At 27.9% G+C, this 23987-nt stretch overlaps 2 protein-coding genes across 3 annotated transcripts in view; one reads left to right on the top strand and one right to left on the bottom strand.

Annotated features, from left to right (window-relative positions):
* LOC145187868 (uncharacterized) overlaps positions 1-23987 on the bottom strand; it is a 63758-nt gene that overhangs the window by 10524 nt on the left and 29247 nt on the right. The gene's annotated exons all lie outside the window — the stretch shown is intronic.
* On the top strand, positions 1537-23137 carry LOC145187871 (nonsense-mediated mRNA decay factor SMG5-like). 2 transcript variants are annotated; one of them, XM_090081274.1, is made up of 22 exons: positions 1537-1829; positions 2190-2288; positions 2611-2734; positions 3046-3193; positions 3308-3397; positions 3798-3887; positions 4099-4177; positions 4292-4405; positions 4532-4600; positions 4752-4978; positions 5356-5625; positions 12771-13168; positions 13634-13709; positions 13959-14149; positions 14986-15042; positions 17759-17875; positions 18234-18287; positions 18456-18615; positions 18826-18916; positions 19049-19138; positions 19258-19455; positions 22347-23137. In XM_090081274.1, the coding sequence occupies exons 1-22, from the start codon at positions 1738-1740 to the stop codon at positions 22372-22374; spliced, it is 2862 nt and encodes a 953-aa protein (XP_089937400.1). In that variant the 5' UTR covers positions 1537-1737; the 3' UTR covers positions 22375-23137. The 2 variants fall into 2 exon arrangements, 1 of the variants encoding a protein (XP_089937400.1); XR_016450592.1 differs by lacking the exons at positions 19258-19455; positions 22347-23137 and having other exon boundaries at positions 1559-1829; positions 13959-14399; positions 19049-19120.

Genomic DNA, 23987 nt, shown 5'->3' on the forward strand with positions numbered 1-23987 from the left:
TTCGTGATTTTCGGTTTTTTATTTTGAGGTTCTTCTTCTAAATATTTTGAACTTGAAGCTCTCGTGGATAAACTTGGTGCTTGCAATTTCGATGTTACTTATGTTTAGACAATAAATGGGGTTGTAGGCCTTTTGTTTAACCACCAGTTATTTTCAATATTTTTTTGCATGTACTAACTTTGCACACCACTGTTTCAAATGTTCCTCTTAAGAAATGTCTCTATATAGGATTCTTTATCAGATCTGTAATTCTAACTGAATTTGTTACTGTGAAAACGATTACCACTTTGAAAAACTGTAAAAAAAGTTTATTTATTTAATAAACGAAATGTATGAGTGATTCTCAAAAATTCTTCAACTACGGTTTAAATTAATGAAGTTTTCAAAATTAATGAAGCATTTTGAAAACTTCATTAATTTAAACCGTAGTTGAAGAATTTTTGAGAATCACTCATACATTTCGTCGCATATTAATTATAGGGTTCTATCTAATTTTTTTTTTATTGTTGTGAAAATTTAACTTTCAATTTTTCTTAGTTAAAATGTCTTTTCCTGTCATTATTTATAATTAAAACTATACGTCTTATTTGTTACTTATGTTTCATAATTAAACTGATAACTTTTTAAAAATTTTTTTGTTTTTATTATTAATTGTGAATTTTTTTTTATTATTAACAAATCTAATGATATAAAAAAAAGTAGTTAGAACCTCTGATTCTAATTGGACGATTTAGAATTAAAATGAAGCCGAAAATTAGTTAAAACATTGTAAAGAGAATAAACAGTTATGTAAAAAATAGTTTACCAAAGATTACATTTATAAGACAATTTATGATGTAAAAAATAAGTTAAAAGCTTAATCCCTATTTCTCTTGACTTTTTTTTTTATTACATTCCCGAAATCCCGGGAAATTTCCCGTGAAAAATCCCGGGATTACGGGATCAACAAATTGTACGGGATCCCGGAATATTGGGATTCCGGGGTCCCGGAATTGCCATCCCTAAATGTTTGTTAAATGCCAAAAGTATAAAAAATCAACGCAACACAGAAAATATCAAAAAGAATACACGCAATAGAGAACAGTGTAATTGTAACCACGATAACATATATTGCTTTTTCTGAAGAAAAGTGACAAATTCATATTATGCTTTAAGCATGGGAATTTCGGCCTTCGAAATCGACGAAATTAAACGAAATTCGTGTTTCAATTTCGGATCGAAATTGAGAACGAAATTTCGATTTTTTGGATTGTTTAATTTCGCGAAAAAATTTCGTATAATTTCGGGTCATTGAAAGTAACGAAATTGACACGAAATTAAACATAAGTTTTAATTTCGAAATTCGTGAATTTGTAATGTTTAAAAATTTCGTCTTTCGAAATTCAATATAAATTTCGATACGAAATTGAAACACGAATTTCGTTTAATTTCGTCGATTTCGAAGGCCGAAATTCCCATGCTTATTATGCTTTGGCCCAGAGTAAGACATCAAGAGAAAAATTACTCTAAAATATTTTACGGTAGACGAGATTTATATTTTGCAATTTTACTCAGCTTTATATCTATTTCTTGTTTTTAAAAATGGCGCAGTGAAATTTTTATTGGTGGATAAGAGAAGCCGTTTTATTGTTTTTCGAATATCAGAACGCTTATAAGGCCACTACAAGTTCCGTTTACATTTTATCCCAGCATAAATAGATATGCTTTTAGAAGAAAATTTATTAAAAAAAGTCATAAATGTGTTGTTTGCATACCATGAAGAAGACTACCCCTGCAACTTCTCCAAATAATGTTGGTAATGTCAAAAGTGAAATTCAAAAGTTATACAGGTATTTAAAACTGCTAATCCAAATTTGAAAGTAGTTGAAATTTAGCTACCTATATCTTAATGTGACATTTGACCGAAGATTTCAAATTAGTTGTGATACATATTTTAAATTTTCTCATGCATATATAAGTTTCCTCCTTGTATCTTCGCTGGTATGTATGATCTTGTATTTACCTGTGTTAGTTTGTATGTATATAGAATGTGATATTTTAAAATAAAAAAAGTAAAAAGCACTGGAAAAAATTTAGATTATTTGTTGACTTTTATTTGTAAACATGTGGATATGTTATCATTGAATTTCACAGACATTTAAGCAATGTTTAAACTTTGAGTATATTAATCTAATAATCTTACTTTTTAGGCAAATTCAGCAACTCTCTCAGCGTTTAGATCTTCAGCTTCAGCAAGCAATAGAATGGAAAGAGTGGTTTGACATAGAAACTCTTCAGTCTAGACAAAGGTTGATTTTTATTGATACAACCAAATTTTAGATTACACTACAGGATTAAACAAATTTTTTCTTTATTATGAAACCTGTCAAATATCTGATTTTTTTTTTAAAAACTCCTTTTAAAATTTATCAGTTTAAGTAAAAAAAAGGTCAAAGTAAAGATCAAAAGCATCAATCTTGATCATTCAAGTTCTCTAAAGGCTTTATATTTTTATGTTGTATTTAGGTTAATATGAGTAAAGTTAATAAAGTTAAATTTTTAACAAATGTAATTAAGTTCCTATAACTTAGAGTAGTATCTAATATAGCTAGATGTGGTAACTATTTGTAGAATACGCGATTTATGTGAACATATTTTACTGTCTGGTGAATGTGATATTGCTAGAAAGACAGAAGAGTATCTTTGGAGAAAAGCATTTTATGATATAATTCAAAAACTGAAGTCTGATAAAAAGGTTATTTGTTTGATTAAAATAATCCTCAATCTTTATTTTATATTTATAATTGCCTTAAAGTTACATCTTAGTATGTTAAATTTGTTTTTAAAAAGAGCTATAATATGGTTACTTCTTTGTGATCTAATCGTTTTTAATTAATGAAAATATTCTTTGAAAAAAAGATTGACTGTCTCACATGGAATTATTTTTAATCTACTCTAACTTGTGCAGTTACTGATTAAAAGAAGTTCATCACTTATTCACATGGTTTGTCTTAACCATTGTGTTTGTGACATTGTATTAAAATTTAATTTTTTTGAAAATTATAGGCACTCCTTAGTGACAAAGTACTTAACTCTGTGTATTGCTCTCATTTGCAAGGAGCAATTGGTTTCTATCACCATTTACTCATACGCATTCAAAGTCGTTTTAGCATACAGTTGCAAGGTTTTGTTGACTGGATTGGGACACCTACTAGTGAGTGTAATTCCTAATAAAGGGAGGCATTATTTCTGTTTTTGTTTCTTTGTTTGTTTTTTTTTTTTTTTTTTCATTTTATCTAGTCTTACATTTATTGTTGTTGGCATTTAGGCGATGATTCATTTATAACTACTACTGATGAGCAAATGGACTGGGCGATAAAGGCTTGTCAAAGATGTCTTATTTATTTGGGAGATATTGGTAAGTTTATTGAGAAAGTCAGATTGGTTAAAGGTCAGTTGTAAAATTTACAATGTTTTAGTTCTGGTGTTTACAAAAAATGAAATGAAAATCTTTTACTAACACTACCTTTTCACATGTTTTAATGTTAAAATGTTACAAATTATTGCAATCTTTTTTACTGAAAAAAAAAACCATACCTAAACTAAGCAAGTAGAGGATTTTAACAGGAGAAATTCAGTAATATTAAAATTAAAGAATTTTAATAAAAAAAGCAAGCCACTTTGTTAATTAGCTTCTTATTTTATACTTATCATTAAAATTAAAAGGTTTATTAAAATTAATTGAGTTTAAAACAACAAATTGACTTTGAATTTTTAAGAATTTTTTATAATCTTACAACTTGTGTTATTTTTGTAAGCTCGTTACCAATGTGATGTTATGACAGTTCAAAATAATTCTCTTCCTGAAAGATATTATCACTTGGCAATTCTGTTGCAACCAGAAAATGGTTTGTTTTTGGATTGTGTTAACTAAAACTGCATTTACTTTTAAATTGAAGATTTTTTTAATTGTTTTTTTTTTTAAGTATTTTTGAAGTAGTATTGTGAAATATTTGAGATTAAAAAATTTTATGTGTCTTTTATGGTTAATTAAAGAAAAATGAAAAAAATTTTGTATTTTTTTTTATGGTAATGAAAGAAAGTTTATTATTTTTTTAGGAATGCCTCACAATCAAATTGGAACTCTAAAGCAAAATCAACTTCTTCTACATGAATCTTGCTACCACTATATGAGATGGTAAGTAATGATTAAAACAGTTCAGATGATTATGTTTGTATAAGTATGTAAAAACTAAAAATTTAAACCATAAAAAGCAAATGCTTTTTAGAAGTTTTTTTAACATTCTCTTAGTGTTTTGTCAGCATCAAGTTTTGATGGTGCTGAAGAAAATTTAAAGCGTGCCTTAGAAAAACACAGTCACATGGTGGCAACAATGCATGAAGATGCTGCTGCAAATGAAGAAGTGTAAGTTTTTAGCGTATAATTAAAAAAAAAAAAAAGAAACTATGGGTTTTTTCTTTTTAATTTTTTTTTATAACAAAACTGTAAATAACTTTATAAATTACTATTCAGAGAAAATCAATTTTTCAGAATTAGCACTAAAGTACAGTTTGAATCATCATTTCTTATGCTTCAAGATGTTCTGTTTGGGATTAGAAAGTATGGCGTTCTATTACTAATCTTTTAAGCTAATAGCCTTTTCTTTCCTTTGTTATTTTACCTCTTACTTTTATTTTTACAGTTTGTGAACTTAAAATATCATTTGTTGTAAGTATATTATCAAACTTAGTTTATTTACTTGCAAATTTAGAATATCAATGGATGACCTTGCAGAATGGTGTCAATCCTTATTGGCCCTTTTTGCTCGTACACTGTCAGAGAATCTTAAAGTGCAGGAACCAATTTTGGTGAATGGGACATCAAACAAATTTACAGATATTGTTGAGCAATGTAGCACCACTGAAAAACTGACATCTGGAACTCTTGTTAAGCTGCTTACCATGATTATTTTAGATGTTGTTAAACTGAAAATAATGGGTATGTTATCTCCACTTTATTTGTGAGTTTTGAAAATTTTGTGAATTGCAAAACTTTTTTTATGTACATGTAAGACCCATAGATTTATTTTGGACTAAATATGATAATTGCTGCTCTGGAGTATAGTCCTGAAATAGATAAAAACTATATCAGGTTGTGTAAATCTGTATTTTCAACATCTAAAAGATCACTCTAAAAAAAGATATACTTGCATGTTCTAAATTAATAATTATTCATAAAATAATTAAATCTCTATTTTCTGTATACATATTTTTTAATATCCTTAACAATTAATGGTATTTACTATTAAAATTTTACTAGTTAATTAGTATATGGAAATATTATTTGATAATATGCAATTGAAATGGAATTTTTAGGATCAGACATAACATCAGCTGCTACTGCTTTTGCAGCTGCTCTTTTATCACAAATGTTGGATTACATTTCACAATACTTAAAACTTCATTACCCAATCAATGAGAAAAATTTAAATCCTGAAGATAATTTTAGTCGTATGAAGCAGCAAATTTTGATTAATCAGCGCAAGCGTCGCCGACGTCGAAGAATAAATTCCCAAAGTTCTGATCATGAGGAAAGCGATGAGGAAAGCAGTTTTACTGATGATGACTTATCAGATTTGAGTGAAGGTTTTTAGTTTTTATTGTTTAAAAATCTTAATGTGAAATTTTAACACAAGCATGCACACTAGAAAGTTCTATAACAAGTTAGTGTCAATATAAGGTTATATTTTTTATTACAGATTCAGTACAACATTTGAAATTGGAAATTGATATAATCAACATATAAAATGAATATAATGAACTGCTTTAATAACAAATAACCATATTAATAATAGCAAGTTTTTTCATTAAAACAATTTTACTTATTTTTTAGTTTTAATGGAATATACTAGTTTAATTTACTTTAAAAAAAAGTGCATGTTATGTAAATAGTGAGAAAAAAAAAGTTATTAAAAAATATTTAAAGCCCTTGTCCTGTTTAAAAAAACCTATAAATAAAAAATAAATATAGCTAATTTAAATTATAATTGATAGTGTAAAAATCTAATCTATAAAAACTTGGTTGTGCTTAAGGTTTTCAGAATAACCTTATGATAATCAAGCAATTAAAGTATGTAAACAAAATATATGCAAAAGTTGAAATTTACTGAAAATACTCACCAATTTTAATTTAACAACTTAAAGCCAAATCAGGCCAGAACATAGGTTATCATGTGATTTAATGAGAGGTAAAATAAATTTTTGTAAGCACTTTTTAACATAAATATTTGACCAGTAACTGTGAATTCACAAATACAATGTGCTGATTTTTCCCACAACTGCAAATAGCTTGCCAAATCAAGGCTTTTGTTTAGCAGGCGTATCATCTTTTGCATATTTAAATTTTTTATTGGTTCTCTATGTTTGGAAAAAAATATACAGCCCCATGAATTGTTGATGGTTCTAATTGTAAGTTTGTAAGTTTCATCGTCTTCAATAAATAGAAATATTTAGAAATTACTGTACAACTTTCTGCAGTGGATTTTTGCACCTTTTCCCTTGTTTGTCAGAATAGTTTACACCTTTTGTAATTTAAAAGAATAAAAAAAAAAAGAATAAAGATAAAGAATATTTACTTTGAACTTTTGGAACTAAACTATGAGAAAAGTGGTATTTTTTGTTTAATTTAACAGGTGTTCCCTAAAAAATGAAACTCCACAGAATGCAGTGGCTAATGTGTAAATGTTTAGATATAAACATGTCTTAGTGTTTATGTAATTTAGACAATATTCAGTTTTAAAAAAATGTATTAATAAAAAATAGTTGTAAAAATAAGCTCAAAAATGGCGGATGTAAAAAAAATGCACAAGTTCCACAAAAATAACATTACACAAGGAAAGCTGAAAAATGTAAAATGTTCCAAAACTGCAACTGCACATTGTATGATTAAAAGATATGAAATTGAACTGAGTGAAAATGAACTGAGAATATTATTATTTTGGATGACAAATCTTTTCTTACTTTGTCAAACTCTACAGTTGTTGGGAAAGATGTTGAGTATTTCTCCAGTGACAGCAAGAATGTTTCTCCAGATCTCAAGTACAAAAGAAGAGCAGGATCTGGAAGGAATGTATTAGTCTAGCTTGCAATTAGTCATAAAGGTATGATTAGACAATTAATCAAGCAATCTGGGTATTCAGATAATAAAAATATTTACAAAAAAAAATTAAGTTGAAAATATTTTTATTCCTTCATACTTGAGCAATATCCTCAAGGCAATTACATCTTTTGGCCTGATTTCATTTTCCGCTCATTATACCTAAAAATTATTGCTTTGCTGGAGAGTGAAAGTATTAAATAAATTCTTAAAAGTAATAATCCTGCCAACTGTCCTGAGATAAGGCCAATTGAAGACTTTAGGGGTTATTTGAAAATTTTAGTCTACAAGGGAATATGGAAAGCCAAAAATGTTCAAAGATTAATTAGAAGAATCTAGTATTGTTTAAAAAAATCACTCCATAGGTAAAACAACAGTTTATGAGCTCCACCAAAAGAAGATTGAATGCAGTTTGCTTAAAGGGTTACCAGAAAAGAATTGAATAACAAAATTAAATGTACATAAGTCCAGAAATCAAACTCTTTTGCAATTTGAATTGTGGCTTCTATGAAGACTTTCCAAATATTTGTGCATAATTTTTTCTCTTGTGTCTTCTGTTGTCATTTTTAAAAGTAATTTTAAATTAATGGGAAAACTAAAATATCTTTTTGAAATAACAATCTTTTAAACAAAGTACAAACACCATTAAAAATTCATTAAAATAACCACTGAAACAAAAAGATGTATTTATTATTTCACATTTTGTTTACATGCTTTCAGCTTATAGGATGATGGGTGTTCAATAAGCCTTAAATTTGTTAAAAAATAAGAATGCATTTTAAATGTATTTAGTTTACATTTTGATAAACTGTTTTTAATTCATGCTAATAAAAATGACATCTTTTCACTTTCAAAGTAAGAGAAAATTGGACAGCGTTTTAAACTTCAATTTGTTAAAACTTTAACTTGGCTTAACATAATTTAATTGCCAAATATATATAAAATATTATTTCTAGTTTCATTATTAGTAATTTTTTTTTAATATTGATTTAAAAAATGATATATGCAAAGATATATATATATATATATATATATATATATATATATATATATATATATATATATATATATATATATATATATGTGTCAGTTTTACCATTTTTTTTGAATATCAAATTGAGCAATGTTGCAGTTACTGTAACTAGGTTATAACAACAACTCTGCCAAATTTCAGGAATACTGCATTAAAAATGGCTTGCGGATTTGTATTTAAAGTTTTCAATTATGCCCTAAATTTGTAAGTTTCTAAAATATTTAGAATTTCAATCTTTGAAATTTTAAATTCCAAACCAGTATCTCGTTTCAAAACATCTCGTTTTGAATATATAATGCAACCAATAAAAATGTTTGTTAAGTTACAACAGCCAATCAAATTTATTGCATCTGGCGATTGTTTAATGTATAAACAGATAAATATAAAATAGTAAACAAAAACTTCAACAAGAATTACAAATATCATCAACAATAAAAAAATGCAAAAAATTATAGTTACACCTATTACACGAAAAAACAAGAGGAAAGAAGTATGGTGGTGGTCCATGTGAATTATTAATGACGGAGCCAAGTACTTACAGACAGGTTATTCAATACTACTACTATGTTATTCATGTAAAGCCAACTGCAGATATCATAAAAGTTACTGAGCAAATTAAAGATAATTTAAAATCAATTTGGGCTGCAGTGAATCCTAATCTACCTCTAATAACTGACAAATCTATTGCTAGAAAGGTAAAGGATCTTCTCATTCTTGTGAAAAACATTAATCGCAAGCATGGTAGAGCAAGACCAAACGAAATCTTGATGCAAATTTGGATAAGCTTTTCGATATTTCTGCTTGTTCTTGCTCATTGGATGTGCTACCTTGCAGTGATAGAAAAGTATCGTGCAATCAAGCAAATTGCTCAAAAGAACATATTATATGTATTTGCCCTCAAAACGCAAAAGTACCTCTTGAAGATAGAGTTTATCTTCGAGATCAGAGGCAGAAAACCGGTCCAAAATGAGCTTATCAACTTTCTTCAGTTGATAAAGTAGCTTTCAAGAGAAACAAGAGGATTGATAATGAGCCACAAAAACTCAAAGAGTAGTTGATAAAGCAGAATCTCTCATATAACAATGTCATCTGAAGAAGCTAGTTGTTCAACTGAAACTGAGGTAAACTTATTGTAACTTTATTGATATATTTTAAGTACACGCAAATTTTGTATGCTGAAATTTCTTTCAGGAAGAAGCTGAATGGGAACCAATAAAAAAATTTCCTGGAGACTACAACTTAATTAAACTTCCCAGGTTTGCTATGGAATTAGTCAGAAATGAGTGTTCGTCAAACTTAGGTGCAGCTCTTGCAAATGCTTTACTTAATGGCATTAAACATATTTTGAAAAAAGATGTTGATATCAATCACATCTTGATTGACAAGTGCAAACTAGATAGGGCTAAAGCACAAGTAAAAATAGTTAGTGAAGGTAAAGATCTAGAAAAAAAAAAGTTACTTTGCCTTGGTGTGGATAGCAAACTTGATCAGACCACTCGAACCTCTTGCATAATAAACTCATCTGAAGGGGAATTCCTCAAAAAACATATTGAACCTAAACATCACCCCACATTTGCTTATGAAGATGGAAAATCTGCTGGAACCTATTTGACTCATAGAACAATTCCTATAATTGGCGCAACTGGTTTAATACTTGCAAAAGAGACATTCAGTGTTCTACAAGAATTTAACAGTGTTGAAAATATTCAGGCAGTTCTTCTTGATAATACTGCTACCAATACTGGCCCAATAAGTGGTTTAGTGGTAAAACTTGAAGAGTTGTTAAGACAAAAACTGCACCTCATTGGGTGCTCGCTACATCAAAACGAACTTCCTTTAAGAGCTCTTTTTAAAAAACTAGATGGTGTAACAACTGGATGGTGTATAAATTTGAGTATTTCAAAGGAGTAGGGTCTGGTAAAGTTGCTGATAAATGGGCTGCTTATAAAATTGGTCCACTTAACCATGCAAGATGGTTAATTCTAGCTATTCGCATTCTCTGTTTATATACAAGAGACAATCAACCAAACCAGTCTTTAAAAAAACTAGTCTACTTTATTGTCCAAGCTCCAGCATGGTTTGAAATAAAGATATCATCCAAGCTGCACGACTCTCCTCGTCTTTTTTCTGTTATCGTTCGACTAAACATTCTCCCATTTAATGATGTAATACAAATTGTGAAGCAAAACATTAAAAATAATGCATTCTGCCTAAGACCTGAAAACATTCTCTATGCCATGATTAAAGATGATGACAACAAGATCTGAAATTATGGTTTTCAATCAATACTGACTCTTAGACAAAGGTAGCTTTTTAAATTATTTGATTGACTTAGTAACTAAATGAACTTGACCAGTTTTCAAAATGAATTGAAAAAAATTCCTGTAATAAATTTTAATGCCAATTACTGGTATGAGTTGATAGACTTCACTGCTCCAGATGTTACGGAACCTCCTACTACGCAACATTTTACAATTCAAGAAATTCAATACTTCATAGACAATTCTGTTAAGCCAGATATTCCGGACTTCCCATCTCACTCCCTGAGTGTAGAGCGAACTGTTAAACTAGTATCAGAAGCATCCCATTACGTTTACAGGTTTGAGAACCGACACAGCTGCATCATGACAAAACTGCTTAGCAGAAGATGCGTCAAGCATTTATATCAAAAGGATATTATTCCCATTCATTTGATAATATTTTTGAATAAATTCAAAAAGTTACTAAATTAGTTAAACAACTTTTAATAAATTTAGAATCATAAATTATAAAAAAGGTGTTTAGAAAACTTTTTAACATATTCTCACAATTGAAAATTTTAATTTCCACTTATCGCGCTTTTTATAGCGTTTTTCGTAAAATCGCAATAATCTTTAAAATCAAATCCGCAAACCATTTTTCATCGAAAATCACTGAAATTTTTTGAGGTATTTCATTTCAACTACCTCGAACTACTGCAACATTACGCAATGGGCCGGGGTAAAATCGACCTACCTTAATATATATATATATATATATATATATATAAAATGTACAAAGTTTGTTTAGAAGAAAAGAAATGATTTCAAAAAGTAAAACAATAAAAAAAAAAACATCAATAATGATTTCAAATTTTTTTAAAAAAACATCAATAATGATTTTACTAATCTTTAGCATTGAGTCTACTAAGTTTGAATCGAGCAGTATGTTTTTAAATTCTTTTAATGGGTTTTAATTTGTTGATGGAATGAAGATTCTTTTTTAACTTCATTGTCAAGCCAAGACTAAAAAATTTGAATGCAATTCATGTCTGGACTGTTAGTTAACATTTTAGTCTTTTGATATAATTTTTTCAAATCATTTAGTACAGATTTGGCACTATTGTAAGAATCATCATCTTGTTGAAATATACATCATTTGTTAGTTGCAATAATTCTAATAAATAATTACATGTTGTGAAGAATTTATATGTATCTTATGGAATTTGAGTTGACCACTGAAGAGCCCATAGTCCAGTTGAAGTTTATTCTTGCTTGGCTCTTTGAAAAACCTTCACTGAGCAGGTTTCCAGTCAAAGCATTAAATTTACTTCTTGATGTCTAAATATTGTAGGACTAGCAGTTAGGCCATTCAAAAGTTCTCATTGATTAGAAAGTAAGAATAATAAAACTCTGCTTTTTTTTTTAAATTAACCATTTCTGTTGAAGTTCATCTTTTGCAGTTAAAATCATCTGAGAATTGGAATAGTGTCAGTCTTAAATCATTCTGGACTTAATAAAATTTTATGGTATTTCAACTCACAAATTTTGAGTGTCCAGGCTCATATGCTATATACTGGTACAAAAGACCTCTCTCCTTTTAATAAATCACTATGAAACTTAAGCATTTGCAATTTTAAGGGTATTAACCATTAGTTTAAAGCAATTAATTTCTTAGTTTTTATGTTTTAATTGCTTAAATATTAATTATGAAATCAATATTATTAATATGGGTTGCACAATAATAAAAAAGTTGCATTTTTTTTACAGCTATTTGATATGTTTTAAGCAAAACTAAAACATTTTTTATTTAAGATACTGTAAGAGTTGAGATAAACTTTATGAAAAAAGCTAATTTACTAACAATGGTTTTAGCTTATTATGAGTTATCCTTTTAATAAATTAGTTAAAAGGATAATTTATAAGTGGGAGAAATTGAGTTATGCTACTTAGTTTCAACTTTAAGTTATCTTAGAGTAAATACTTTACATCCTGTATCTAGCATGTATGTCTGAGTTGATGTACTAACTTGATGTATTGTATAGCAATTTGTCTGTGAGTTCTAAACTCTTGGTTACTACTAAGACATTTAGTGCTTCATGTGAAATGCCAAAGAACTAACATTCTATCAAGATGATTTTCTGAGTAAAAAGAAAAAGTTTTTAATGTTGTCTAATGGTTTTGATATGGGTTAAGATATACTCAGATAAAAAGTGGTTCTGTTGAACCAACTTTGAATTTTTGTAAATATCTGATGAAGTTTACATTTATGATAAGATTTTAGTTTTCAATGAAAAAGTAAACTAGCATAATTTCCTATTACTGAATATTTTTATTTATTTGAATCCTTTGGTTATATTCTAAGGTGATATGGATGAAACTCTTGATGCAGAAGATCTTTCTGAAAATGAAGAATCCTTAGTTGCTTCAAATGATGACGTTGATGGTGTAATTCCCATAGGAGAAATTGAACATAAAGTAAATGGATCCATTTCTGTTAAAACAAGAAAAACTTTGAATAGTCTTTCACATGCAGGCTATAAGTTCAATGAACAGCTAAAGAAAAACAATCACAAAATGAGTGTGAAGCCGGCCAACGGTCTAATTAATCATGTATTTATGGAGAATGTTGAACTGGTAAATGATGCAGCAAAACTGCTAGATGAATTTGAAAAAATGAATGAGGAAGCTTATTTACCAGCTGTAAAAATTCTGTTTGACTGGATGTTTGCAAATCCTGATGTGCTTAAAATGAGTGCAAAGGTAAGTTTTCTTTTTATTGCATATACCTTGTTGCTGTATATACCTTGTTGCTGTACTTACCTTATTGCTGCATATACCTTCTTGCTACATATACTTTATTGTATAAATTTGATTTCTAATACTCAAATCTCAAATAGTAAAATACAAATTTTGGTGCTGTTTTAATTGCAAAATGATTTTGATATATTTATGCTATAGCTAATATTGTGATAAGCTTTATAATTTCTTTGTTTCATAACTTCTTCAATTTTAATCCTGCCACTGTTACATAGTTAAAGAAAGTGCTGAAAGAAATTATATGTGAATATTTGTTTGTTTGCTGGATTCACATACACTTGAATTCATAGATAAAAGTCTTGAGGGTTTGGAAAAGTTGACATTTACGCATAAGATTAAAGTTTAATATAATAGCAAGCAGCTATCCATAAGGTTACATTGGTAGATGAATATATTTAATTTATATAGGCATCATCAGTCTTGTGGCAGCGTCTTGCAGATGTTTTGAATGCTTTACCTTCTCAAAAACTGATTCAAACCACAGGTAAACTTTTCCTTGTAAACATATATTTTTAGGAGAAATGTAATATATAAGTAAACATTTACAGTCAAAGTTTAAAAATGAAAACTGAGTAAGTATTATAATGAATATAAACAAGGATGAAAAAAATATAGTTGAAAATTAGAAGTGGCTGAATAAGAATTGGATTATATTTGTAAGTCTAAGTAGTGATTTTTGAAAAATTAGTTTCAAATTAATATTTGTTCTTTTTTTGTTTTTCTCTCTTGACAGTATTCTACTTCAGCTCTCGACGAAGAGTTCCTTCATGGTTAAAAAAAGAGATTGAAGTTGAATCAAGTGATGTGCAGCAACGTGCCTTACCTGAAGACATTACTGTTTTTGGTGCTCCTGGTTTTGGTGATTTGCATAAACAGTTGGACATAATGTGGTTTTGTGGTTTGAACCACTCAAATCTTTATCAGGTTTAACTATTTGTGCATATTTTAACTAATCAAAACTCATGTTTAACCAATTAAAACTCATGAAATACATATCTTAGTACAATTATATTTTGAAATATAATTGTATAAAGATATAACTTATATATTTTTTTTCTCCTTTTTGATGGTAATAATACTGGCGAGGAGGAAAATACTTTAACCACCAAAAAAGAGAATGATATTATCAAAAAATCACTTACAATCAGTGAAAAAGTGTATTACAATTTAAAAGGTTTCATCTTTAAATTATTATTTTTTAATGTGCATAAGAAATGTAAAAATGCAAACGAAAAATGCTTAATATATCCTATTAAGCATTTTTTAGTTACACTTTTACATCCTTGTAGCAAGAAACTCCATTTGATTAAAAACAAAAGAACTTGCCATGTCAGAAATCATTAAAAAATTTTATTTGTTGATGTTCTTTAGTGTTCAAGATTTATGTAATTCAACAACTTATAAGAAAAAATTGTTAAATTTGCATATTTTATTTTTAAAAATAGACAATAAAATAATTATAACTTGGCAAATAAAGGTGACATGAATGTAACAGCTGCATGGTTTCACATGCTAACACTCAATGACTGATAGTAAATGTGATATATAAAACTATTTAACAAATTTTTAAGTTTTTAAATTTCAATTATGTAAATGTTTCCCTTTTTAAAATATTTTCTAAGGATGCAATAAGATGCAAATAGTAATCTGTATAAAAAAAAAACTTCACTTATACTTTGTTTATAAAGCTTTAAACTACATTTTTTGATTAATAAATGGAGGTCAACTTATCTAAACTTATGAATTATTATTTTTTATAGTTTGCTTTGCGAGTGACATACTTGAGGAAGTTTGGACATTTTATTGCTAAAAGTCAGGTATGCATCTAATTTTACAAAATTTTCATTTTCTTTGTAAGACTACATATTGCTGTTTTGAAAATTTTAACTTTAATACAAATATTGTTTAAATAACAAAAGTTCATAAAGTAATATTTGTATTTCCTCATCATCATTTTTTTTTTTAGTTTTGCAAATCCTCAACTATTTGAAGTATTTTGTAATTTTGATATTGATGAATTAGCAAATTTCATTAAGTACTGGATATTATATTCTGTAATCCTTTGGTTCTATATGTTAAAAGGATTTTTTTTTTTTTAATCTCTTTAAAACTGTTATACTAAAAACATATTTTTATTCATCTATTTATCAACTATCAAATCTAAAACCCTCATATTTAAATAAAATGAATGAGATAATGTATTAGTTGTAATACTTTAATAAGAGTGCTTTGTCAAATTTTTTTTTAATTAAGAGAGAGGTCCATTAAAAAAATGTATAAACTTAAAATACGTGACATTTTTCACACAGTCCAAATTTACATGATTTACAGATCCAAATTGTTAAATATGAAATCTTTATGCTACTGTAAGAAAAAAATTTTTTTAAATAAATTAAACAACTTATAGAAAAAATTTAACACTAAATTGAGGATAAATTCTATGCACTATGATCCACCTTTGATGGCGGCTAAAAGCTCTTTTTGGAGTAAATCTATTTTTAGATGTTATAGGTATACTAGTAATGACAATCATAGATTTCTAGAAAAAGTCTGGAAGAAATTCTTCTGCAAAAAAAAAAGTAAAATCTATACTTGTTTAACCTTTCTGTTTTTACTTTAAAAAAAAGATCCAAATGAATTCTGAAAAAAGTAATAAGAAAAAATCAACTTTTCTAGAAGGACCTAAAATTGAGCCAAAATATAATATTAAAAATGCCAAATTAAAAATAGGTTGTTTTTTTACAATTGAAATCTTGCTAGAATTTTACAAAATTAAAAAAAGGTATTTTCTAATAAAGGTTACTGCAAATCCCTTTCTGTTAAAAAAAAAAAATTCTATATGAATTTAATTTTATTAAGAATTGAACTGTAAAAAAATAACATTAATAACATAAACATAGCATTTCTAAATAAAGTTCATTCTAGCTTCATCTATAGTTGGTTTCTAAATAAATGTTGTTGCCAAATAAAAAAAAAATTGTAGCTTTTACTAATGGTCTTTATTTCACCATTATTCTACTTAAATAATTAACTGCAAAATTTTTGTTATCATATGAACTAAAAGGATATTGTCATGTGACCAAAGTGAAGATTAAATCATAGCTTAATCTATCATTAAAGTCACATACTGCATGGGTTGCACCTCAACATCATCCTTAAATATCCAGTGCTCTGGGACTTATACTGTAAAACATTTTTCAAGTATGTTCCATAAAACTAGTCCCAGATCACTGATAATTTAAAGAAAATAAAAATTTAACTTTTACCAAAAAAATTAAAGTTGCAAAAAATGGAGTTATAAAATATATACTTAGGTTGGCTAAACTTGAACCAGCCCCTAGCCTAGCTCCAGAACCATATGTACACCCCAAATACTTTTTCAATGACTGCTTTCAAAATTTATTTACATGTTAGTTTAGATTGGTAAACAGGAGTCTATAAAATATTGAAAATAATATTTTAGGAAGCCAAATTGTAGTTTAGGTTCAAATATATGAATGTGTATATTTTTGCTTAATAGTTTACTTTTTGTTATCAAATTGTTAAATGAAAATTGTAAACCTAATTAAGCAATAATTTATAGAATTTTCTCAGTTTTAATCAACAAAGTAAAACTATGGTAAAAAAATTAAAAGTTTCAATTGAAGAACTTATCAACCAATCATCACTTGTCTTGAACCTAAATTTTTTGGTATTTACAAGCACAGGTTGTGAACACTTTAAAGTTTTAAATGGCTTTTAAATAAAAAAAAGTTTCTTTTTATTTAAAAAAAAAAAAAAATCAAAACAAATAAGTAGACTTAGATCACACTAATGTTAAAAGCTTTCATTTCACAGGACCTTTTAGTTGGGTTAAAGTATAAACTCAAAAACTATACTCCTTTTATCATATTGTAACTCAGCAATCCTTTCTCTTTTAGGCACCTCCTGATTTTGATTGTAATAATAGCCCTATCTGAAATCAGGCACCTTATTTTGATTGTAATTGTAAAAATCTAGCACCTTTTCATTTTAATTGTAATGTTAGTTCTATCTGGATAAAAATTTACCAAATAGATGGATTGAAAAAACTTTAGCATTCTTTGTATACACCACATTCAAATAAGGGCATTGCAGTTTATTAATGGAGGTTCTTCAAAGTTAAGTTTATGCCACATAACCAATGGCTATCATTCAATTCTTTGTTAAGTTTTTAAATTAAAACCAAACCAGCTAATTTTTATACTGGTGTATAAGTCAAAACTTTTAGCAGTTTAGAATGGATCAAAAACATTTCTTAAGGGCGTAAGAAGATGAAAATATAAATCTGTGTAAAATGCACTTTGACTTATAGATTTTTTTTTTTTTTATAAGAAAACATTAAACTACTCTTTATAGTTAAAAAAAATCTTGACATGTTAAATGGGTCGACTTATACACCAGTACATATGGTATGTAATACCTTAAACAACAAAGTCTTTGTCTCCAACCTTTGTTTAGATGCATGAGAATTTTAAATTATATCTTTTTAAATTTTTTTTGGTTTAAATTTAGGATGTGCCCTGCTTTACATGGAATGAAAGTGAAAATAAGTTTTCAGTTTTGTTTTCACCATCATGTGATACACCACCAGTTGCAACAAAACCTCTGAGAAATAATAAAAAGAAATTGGTATGGTTGATTTTTAAATTGATTTTGTTCCCAGACTCACTTTTTAATGATATTAAAGCAAAATAAACTGATGGATTAGTTTGCTAAAAGTTGTCCTTAGCAAAAAATTGAATTTTCTTTTTTATTATTTATAAGCTAACCTATAAAATATGTAGTTGTATTATCTTCTCAGATTTCACTTTAGAGTTTTTTTATACTCTATGGAATTATGCTCAAATGTAATAGCTTAAGCATTATGTTTTGAGAAAGGCTACCTATAGTTTATACCATGTCTTACATAATAGAACTAAATGAATTAATGGGCAGTTTAATTTTTATAATGATAAATTCAACATTTAATAAGTTATTATTCATTTAGTGCCCTGAACAACAAAATCAAATAATGCAAGCACTTGCAAAAGAAAAACTGAAGGTACGAGAAGAGTGATTAGTATTTATAATTTTAATTGTACAGGAATATATAGCTATAAAATATTTAAAAGAATTTTTCCATCACTTGGTTTTATTTTTGATACAAAGCTTCATGGATGTTTTTTTGCATCCTTATCAATTTTGCTTTTAAAAACAAAAATTTATTTAGCATGAAGTGAATGAGCTTGAGAAGCAGTTACACTCTAGTAGTGCTTCACCACCTGGTAGCGTTTACCTTGTGCTTGATACACCTGTGTTGTGCAAACACATATCATTTCTACGTGCTATTGTTAACAGTGGACAGTTTGTTATTGTTGTACCAATTCAAGGTTGTAAAGGCTTTGCAGTTTAATTTTGTTGCAATACTTTTACCATGAACATGTGCAAAGCATTTGTAGGAAAACATGTTTCTGCATTTAATTCTGTTTTGTTTGTTTATATTTTGTATTTCAAATATAAAATAGTTTTTTTCTTATGTTTCAAATATTTACTTGACCAAAAAGAAGCAGATTTTTAATAACAATGGGTTTCTTGTTCAGTTATTGCTGCCTTAGACGATCTCAAAAAATTTAACCAAGGTGCAAGAGATGGAATTAAGTTCTTAGAAGAAGAAATAAAGCATGGTAACAGGTGAAATATTTTTTAAAATTCTTTATTGAATTTATAACCATTTTATAATTTAGTTTAACTTTGTTATTTGGTTGATACATTGCTTCTGAAGTCCATGTTTGAGATTAACAAAAATGTACCTTCTTTTTAAAGATGGTTGAAAACACAAAAAGATCATGAGGTGATAAACACCCATGGAATTTCCAACACTGTGAAAAAGAAAAACAGAGAAATTGATGAATGGTTGGTGCTTCTGTAGTGAATATTTTATTTTGATGCACCTTAACATTCACTTGGTTTTAAAATTAATTCCTTTTAACGGGGAATTCCTTTTTTTTTAATTTTGACTTTTTTTTTTGCAGGAGGTTTCTACAAATTGTTAGGTGCTGTCTTTATTTTAATGAGAAGCGTGAAGGCTCTGTCACACTCTTAACTACTGATAATAGTTTGCAGGGCGGAGGTAAGAATTCCAAAATGGGAACACGTCCCTGTCAACAGGCATTAGATATCTGTAAAGAGAATGGTATCTGTGTGGAACCTGTAGTGGATTTTTATAGAAGGTATCAACTTCTTTATTCTTACATAATTTATTTAGCAAAGAACTTAATATATATTTTCTGTATTGCTTACTCTTTTTTTTGGAAGAAAAAAGTTACATGAACTGATGCATATTGTACCTAATAATAAGAGCAAATAAAGACTTTCAAGTAGTCAATATTTGTTACATTGTTTAGAAAATTTTTGAATTGATTTTATTTTAGAGTCATTTTAAGATTACACTAATTTTTATTGTGTAAATTTCATATGAAAGTCTGTGAGATGGCTCTACCGCATAGATCCACACATACTCTACACATGCTCTAAAAAAGACTATAAAAAATTTTTTTTCTCTAAAAAGTTGTGTAAACTTAAGTTATACATTAAGTCGGGTTTTTATTAACAAAATTCTATGAATAATTGAGAAATTGAGGCTTTGTTAAGAGAAATAATTTGCTGAAATTGATTTATTCAGTAAAAAGCTCACATTCATATTAACAATAGCGATAATTCAATCGCCTCCTGCTATTTTTTTAAGCAAGTTGCGTCATTTAAATTAAAAACTTAGGAACCAATCAGAATTTTTTACATGAATATTAGGAAACTAAAATGAGATTAGTCTTTAGGAAAATATGAATGCCACAATTGATAGGAATGTTCCAATCTATGTTCTACTTTTTTTAATTTTGTTCCTTATTATGTTAGGATGTTATTTGTGTAAATGCTTATGGTTTCAAACAGTTAATAAGAAAATAATTTAAAAATTACAAATTTCAAGGTTGCTTGTAAACTAATAGTATATTTATGCGTATTTATTCATTATTCTTCGATCATCGCTAATTGGTTCATGATTTATATATGAACGATTAATTTCGGACAAGTTTTTTTAGTGAAAGCATATTTTTAATCCAAATTCATTAAAAAAAAAGTTTCGCCTACTTGAAGAATTTCCTTTCCGTGTTTACGTGTTTTGTTTTTTTTACCACTGAACCGAAAGGATTTTGCTGCCACTTTTTAAGAAATTATTTTCAGCCATTAGATTTAACATCAATATTTGTACAAGATCAGCAATATAAACATGTGCAAGATTAGATAAAGGAAAACAAATTGGATACTGCAGTGGATACAAAACTGGTTCATGCTTGGTTCCCCTTTATCGTTATGAAAATTGAAGTAAAAATTAAATTTTAACATAACTATAACCGAAATTCAACAGTTTCTCAAAAATTCATTCATGATGCAATAAGGTGAAAAGAACTCAGAATAGTGTTTTGTCATCATGTATGATAATTGAATAGCTTTTGGTGATACTCTTGTATGATGATGAAAGGACTTCTTCCGAACGTGATGTTGTGTTATCTGAGAAAGGTTGGGAATTTAACACAAATGCTATTTGTAATTTTTAATCTGTTTTTATTTAAAGACTTTGGTCTGTTTCTATTTATAGTCCTCAGCACTAGGCTAACCAGCACCAAAGTGTTTTCCGGATTTTAACTTTGGTAAATGCGGAAGGAAGTGCTCATCTTAATTTTGACAACTCTTCCAGAAGTTTTCAAGAGATTTTGATTTGCAAAATAAATATAGAAATATTAGTGCAAAGAAAAAGAAAAAAAAGTACTCGAAAATGTGTTTTAGTTACTGCTCTCCTAATCCAACGACTCTGCATGATTTGGTTACTTATCAAAATAAAAGGAAAAAAATCGTTTTTAGTAAAATGTCTTCAATTAGAGCATTTATTTTAATCAACTATAATCATTACTACAAATTCATCTTATCTCTTGTGGTGGATCAATCGTTTTAATTACAACTTTTTTCGTTGTATAAATAATCCATCTTTCACAGAAAGATTAACAAACGAGATTATTATGCCTATATTTTAAGAGGATGTTGTATTCAAGCTAATAAACTGTTATTCAGTGTTTTTTGTAACATCTTCATTCTTTAATCAGGGTTTATTAAAAAAAAAAAAAAAGTTATCCCACTGAAAAGTGAAATGGAAATTTGTAAGAAGTCTTTATGCGAAGCAACTGATTATTTCAACATTATAGGTTACTTATTATTAGGTCCTTTGTTTAACTAAAAGATCTTAATCTTGTTTTTGAGCTTTTTTTTTTATTATTATTATTAAACTCTATAACCAGCCGTTTTTGTACTGTTGTTCCTCTCTTAAAAATAATTTTCTATAAAACTGGAGGTCTGGACTCAGTGTAATCGTGCGAGGCTGACAGTGAACTAAATACTTTTAAAGACATTAATTATTTCTAGTCACCGTCATTTTTTCCCTTGAAAAAACGTCTCAAATGATTTTTTCGAGTATAAGGGAAGGAGCCTAATACTAATTATTGCTATCAAAATGCGTAATACGAGTTATCATTGTTATATCCATTAAATCAACTATGCTGGAATCCCATTAGACAGATTTGTTACGTTGTTAATCTAAAAGTTTTTTTTTTTTTTAGAAAAAAAAAAAAGTAAAAAATAATTACATTGCTTAGATATAACACCAAATTTGGTCACTACATTAAAGATTGTGGTTGGTGCTTTAACACAAATATACGTTTTACCGAGAGTTACGCGAACACTGTTTTAAACTAACGTTTGAATTTAAATGTTTCTATTTATATATCTAAATTGCCTAGGCTTAAAATAATATTGAGAAAATTTTAAAGATTTTTTTTTTTAAGCGATAGCCTTTGGTAACAAATATTTCAATTCAATAGCTTCTTTTTTTTTTTTTTTTTTTTTGTATTTAAATGATAAATAGTTTGTTTCATGCTCACAATAAGATTTCTTTACACCTGGGTAGATTTTTCTCTCTTTTATGTTAAGTGATAACGCGATTTGTTTATTGAAACTTATTCCCGAAGGTTGCAGTTATTGATTGTGTTCATTTGCTTATGAATTTTTTTCTTAGATGGATGACAAGGGGTGGCCCTTCGTGATATGCTCCAAACCCGTAGTCTATATGGGTAGAATGGTTCGTTATGGAAAGCTTCACTTGCTTATACGCTAACGACTACAACCAGAGATTATCTTTGTAAGCGACAGTCATTAAAATACACAATCGACGTTTACGCGTTTACAAATAAAAGACCTCAACAAAAAAACTTTAAACTTGATCATTTAGAAGTACTAGTCCATTTATAAATTCAAGAGTTGAGAGTCGAAGCTGTCATTTAGTTGATTTCTCACTACATCACATATCGTATGAATTCCTGGTGCCAGGATTCTTGGCTGGCCTATTCTACTTTGTATCTTGCTTCGTATACTGTATATTACGCCTAAACTATCCGCGTAACAAACTTGTTGACATTCGATAAGAGTATCGATTTTTTTAAATTAATTTTTTGTTTCGATAAATGATTGCATATGAGGGTAGAAAATTTATCGACGTCGACGACGTTCTTTAAATCATAAAAGTTTGTGTGTTTCATATTATCGGTTATTTTTTGTGTTTTTATCTTTATGCTACTGTTAGCTTTGAATTAGAAATTTTTTAATGCACTTGAACATGCAATGTCTTCTTGTTATAACATTTTCTGTCTATCAACGAAATAGTTTTTTACAAGTGGGTATGCTTGGTGTTGATTGACAAGACTCTGACCTATTTTTTTTTCCTTATGTAACTTGAATGTTAACAAATTTAAAGAGGATTTTTTGTACGTACGGTATGTGATAATAACAAATACATCGTTCTATTTAAAATTTTGTCTATTGAAATGCAACATTAATCACGAAATTCCTGAGTTCGCTTGCGTTACAAAAATCATTTAACGTAACTTCAGCTGATGAAAAGTGAATACTCAATCAAATTATGTATGTAGCGAGGAGACAAATCATCTTTGAGTTAAATGATAAACCCTTTCCTTTATTTTTTTATTATTATTATTTTTTTTTTTGTAGCAAAAAAATTGGTTGGTAGTGACCTTGTTAGGTAGTGACACTGTATTTATTTGAACATCAATCCTCAGATTTAAATTTGAATCAAAGAAACCACCTCTGTTATATGGTCGAACTATTGTAAATTACGCTCTAGTCTATTTTATATAACTGTTTTTGACCGTATTATGGCGCAAATTATTTGACAAGATTTTCTAATGAGTAAAATATCATGTCCTTTTGATAAAACATGATCTACTTCAACCCCCCACCCACTCACCCACCCTTCTCCCTCAGAGAAAAATGGCTGAAATCAAAACTGCTGGTAAGAAATATTTGATGATATATGAAGAGCTTTTTTTTTCCGTTCAAACTTCTTAGAATAGACGCTTAAAGCTCTTAATCATTTTGATTAATGAATCTCTACCCAAATATTGGATTGCAAATATTCTGGGAAATGACGTTCGTAAGACAAATAACTTTTTGACTGTTGCGTATTCCAAAGTGATATTATCTAAAGCTCGAAAAAATTCCCTTAAATAGAATTTGAGAAAGGAAAATTTTTTAAAACACCGTTTGAAATTAAAATATTTGACTTATGAAGTATGGACATTATTAATGTAACTACCCTTTTTAAAGTTACTTATTATTTTAATTTTTTTTAAATTTTTTAAAT

The sequence above is a fragment of the Hydra viridissima genome, unplaced genomic scaffold (assembly GCF_058129835.1).
Source record: "Hydra viridissima isolate aposymbiotic clone 2 unplaced genomic scaffold, HvirCarnegie_v1 scaffold_1, whole genome shotgun sequence".
Taxonomy (NCBI): Eukaryota; Metazoa; Cnidaria; class Hydrozoa; order Anthoathecata; family Hydridae; genus Hydra; species Hydra viridissima.

Excerpts from the sequence above, each read along its gene's own strand:
- LOC145187871 (XM_090081274.1), top strand. The coding sequence starts at position 1,738 with ATGTGTTGTTTGCATACCATGAAGAAGACTACCCCTGCAACTTCTCCA. Across the intron at positions 3,888-4,098 it reads TCTGTTGCAACCAGAAAATG|GAATGCCTCACAATCAAATT; the intron begins GTTTGTTTTTGG and ends TTATTTTTTTAG. Across the intron at positions 19,139-19,257 it reads AACAGAGAAATTGATGAATG|GAGGTTTCTACAAATTGTTA; the intron begins GTTGGTGCTTCT and ends TTTTTTTTGCAG.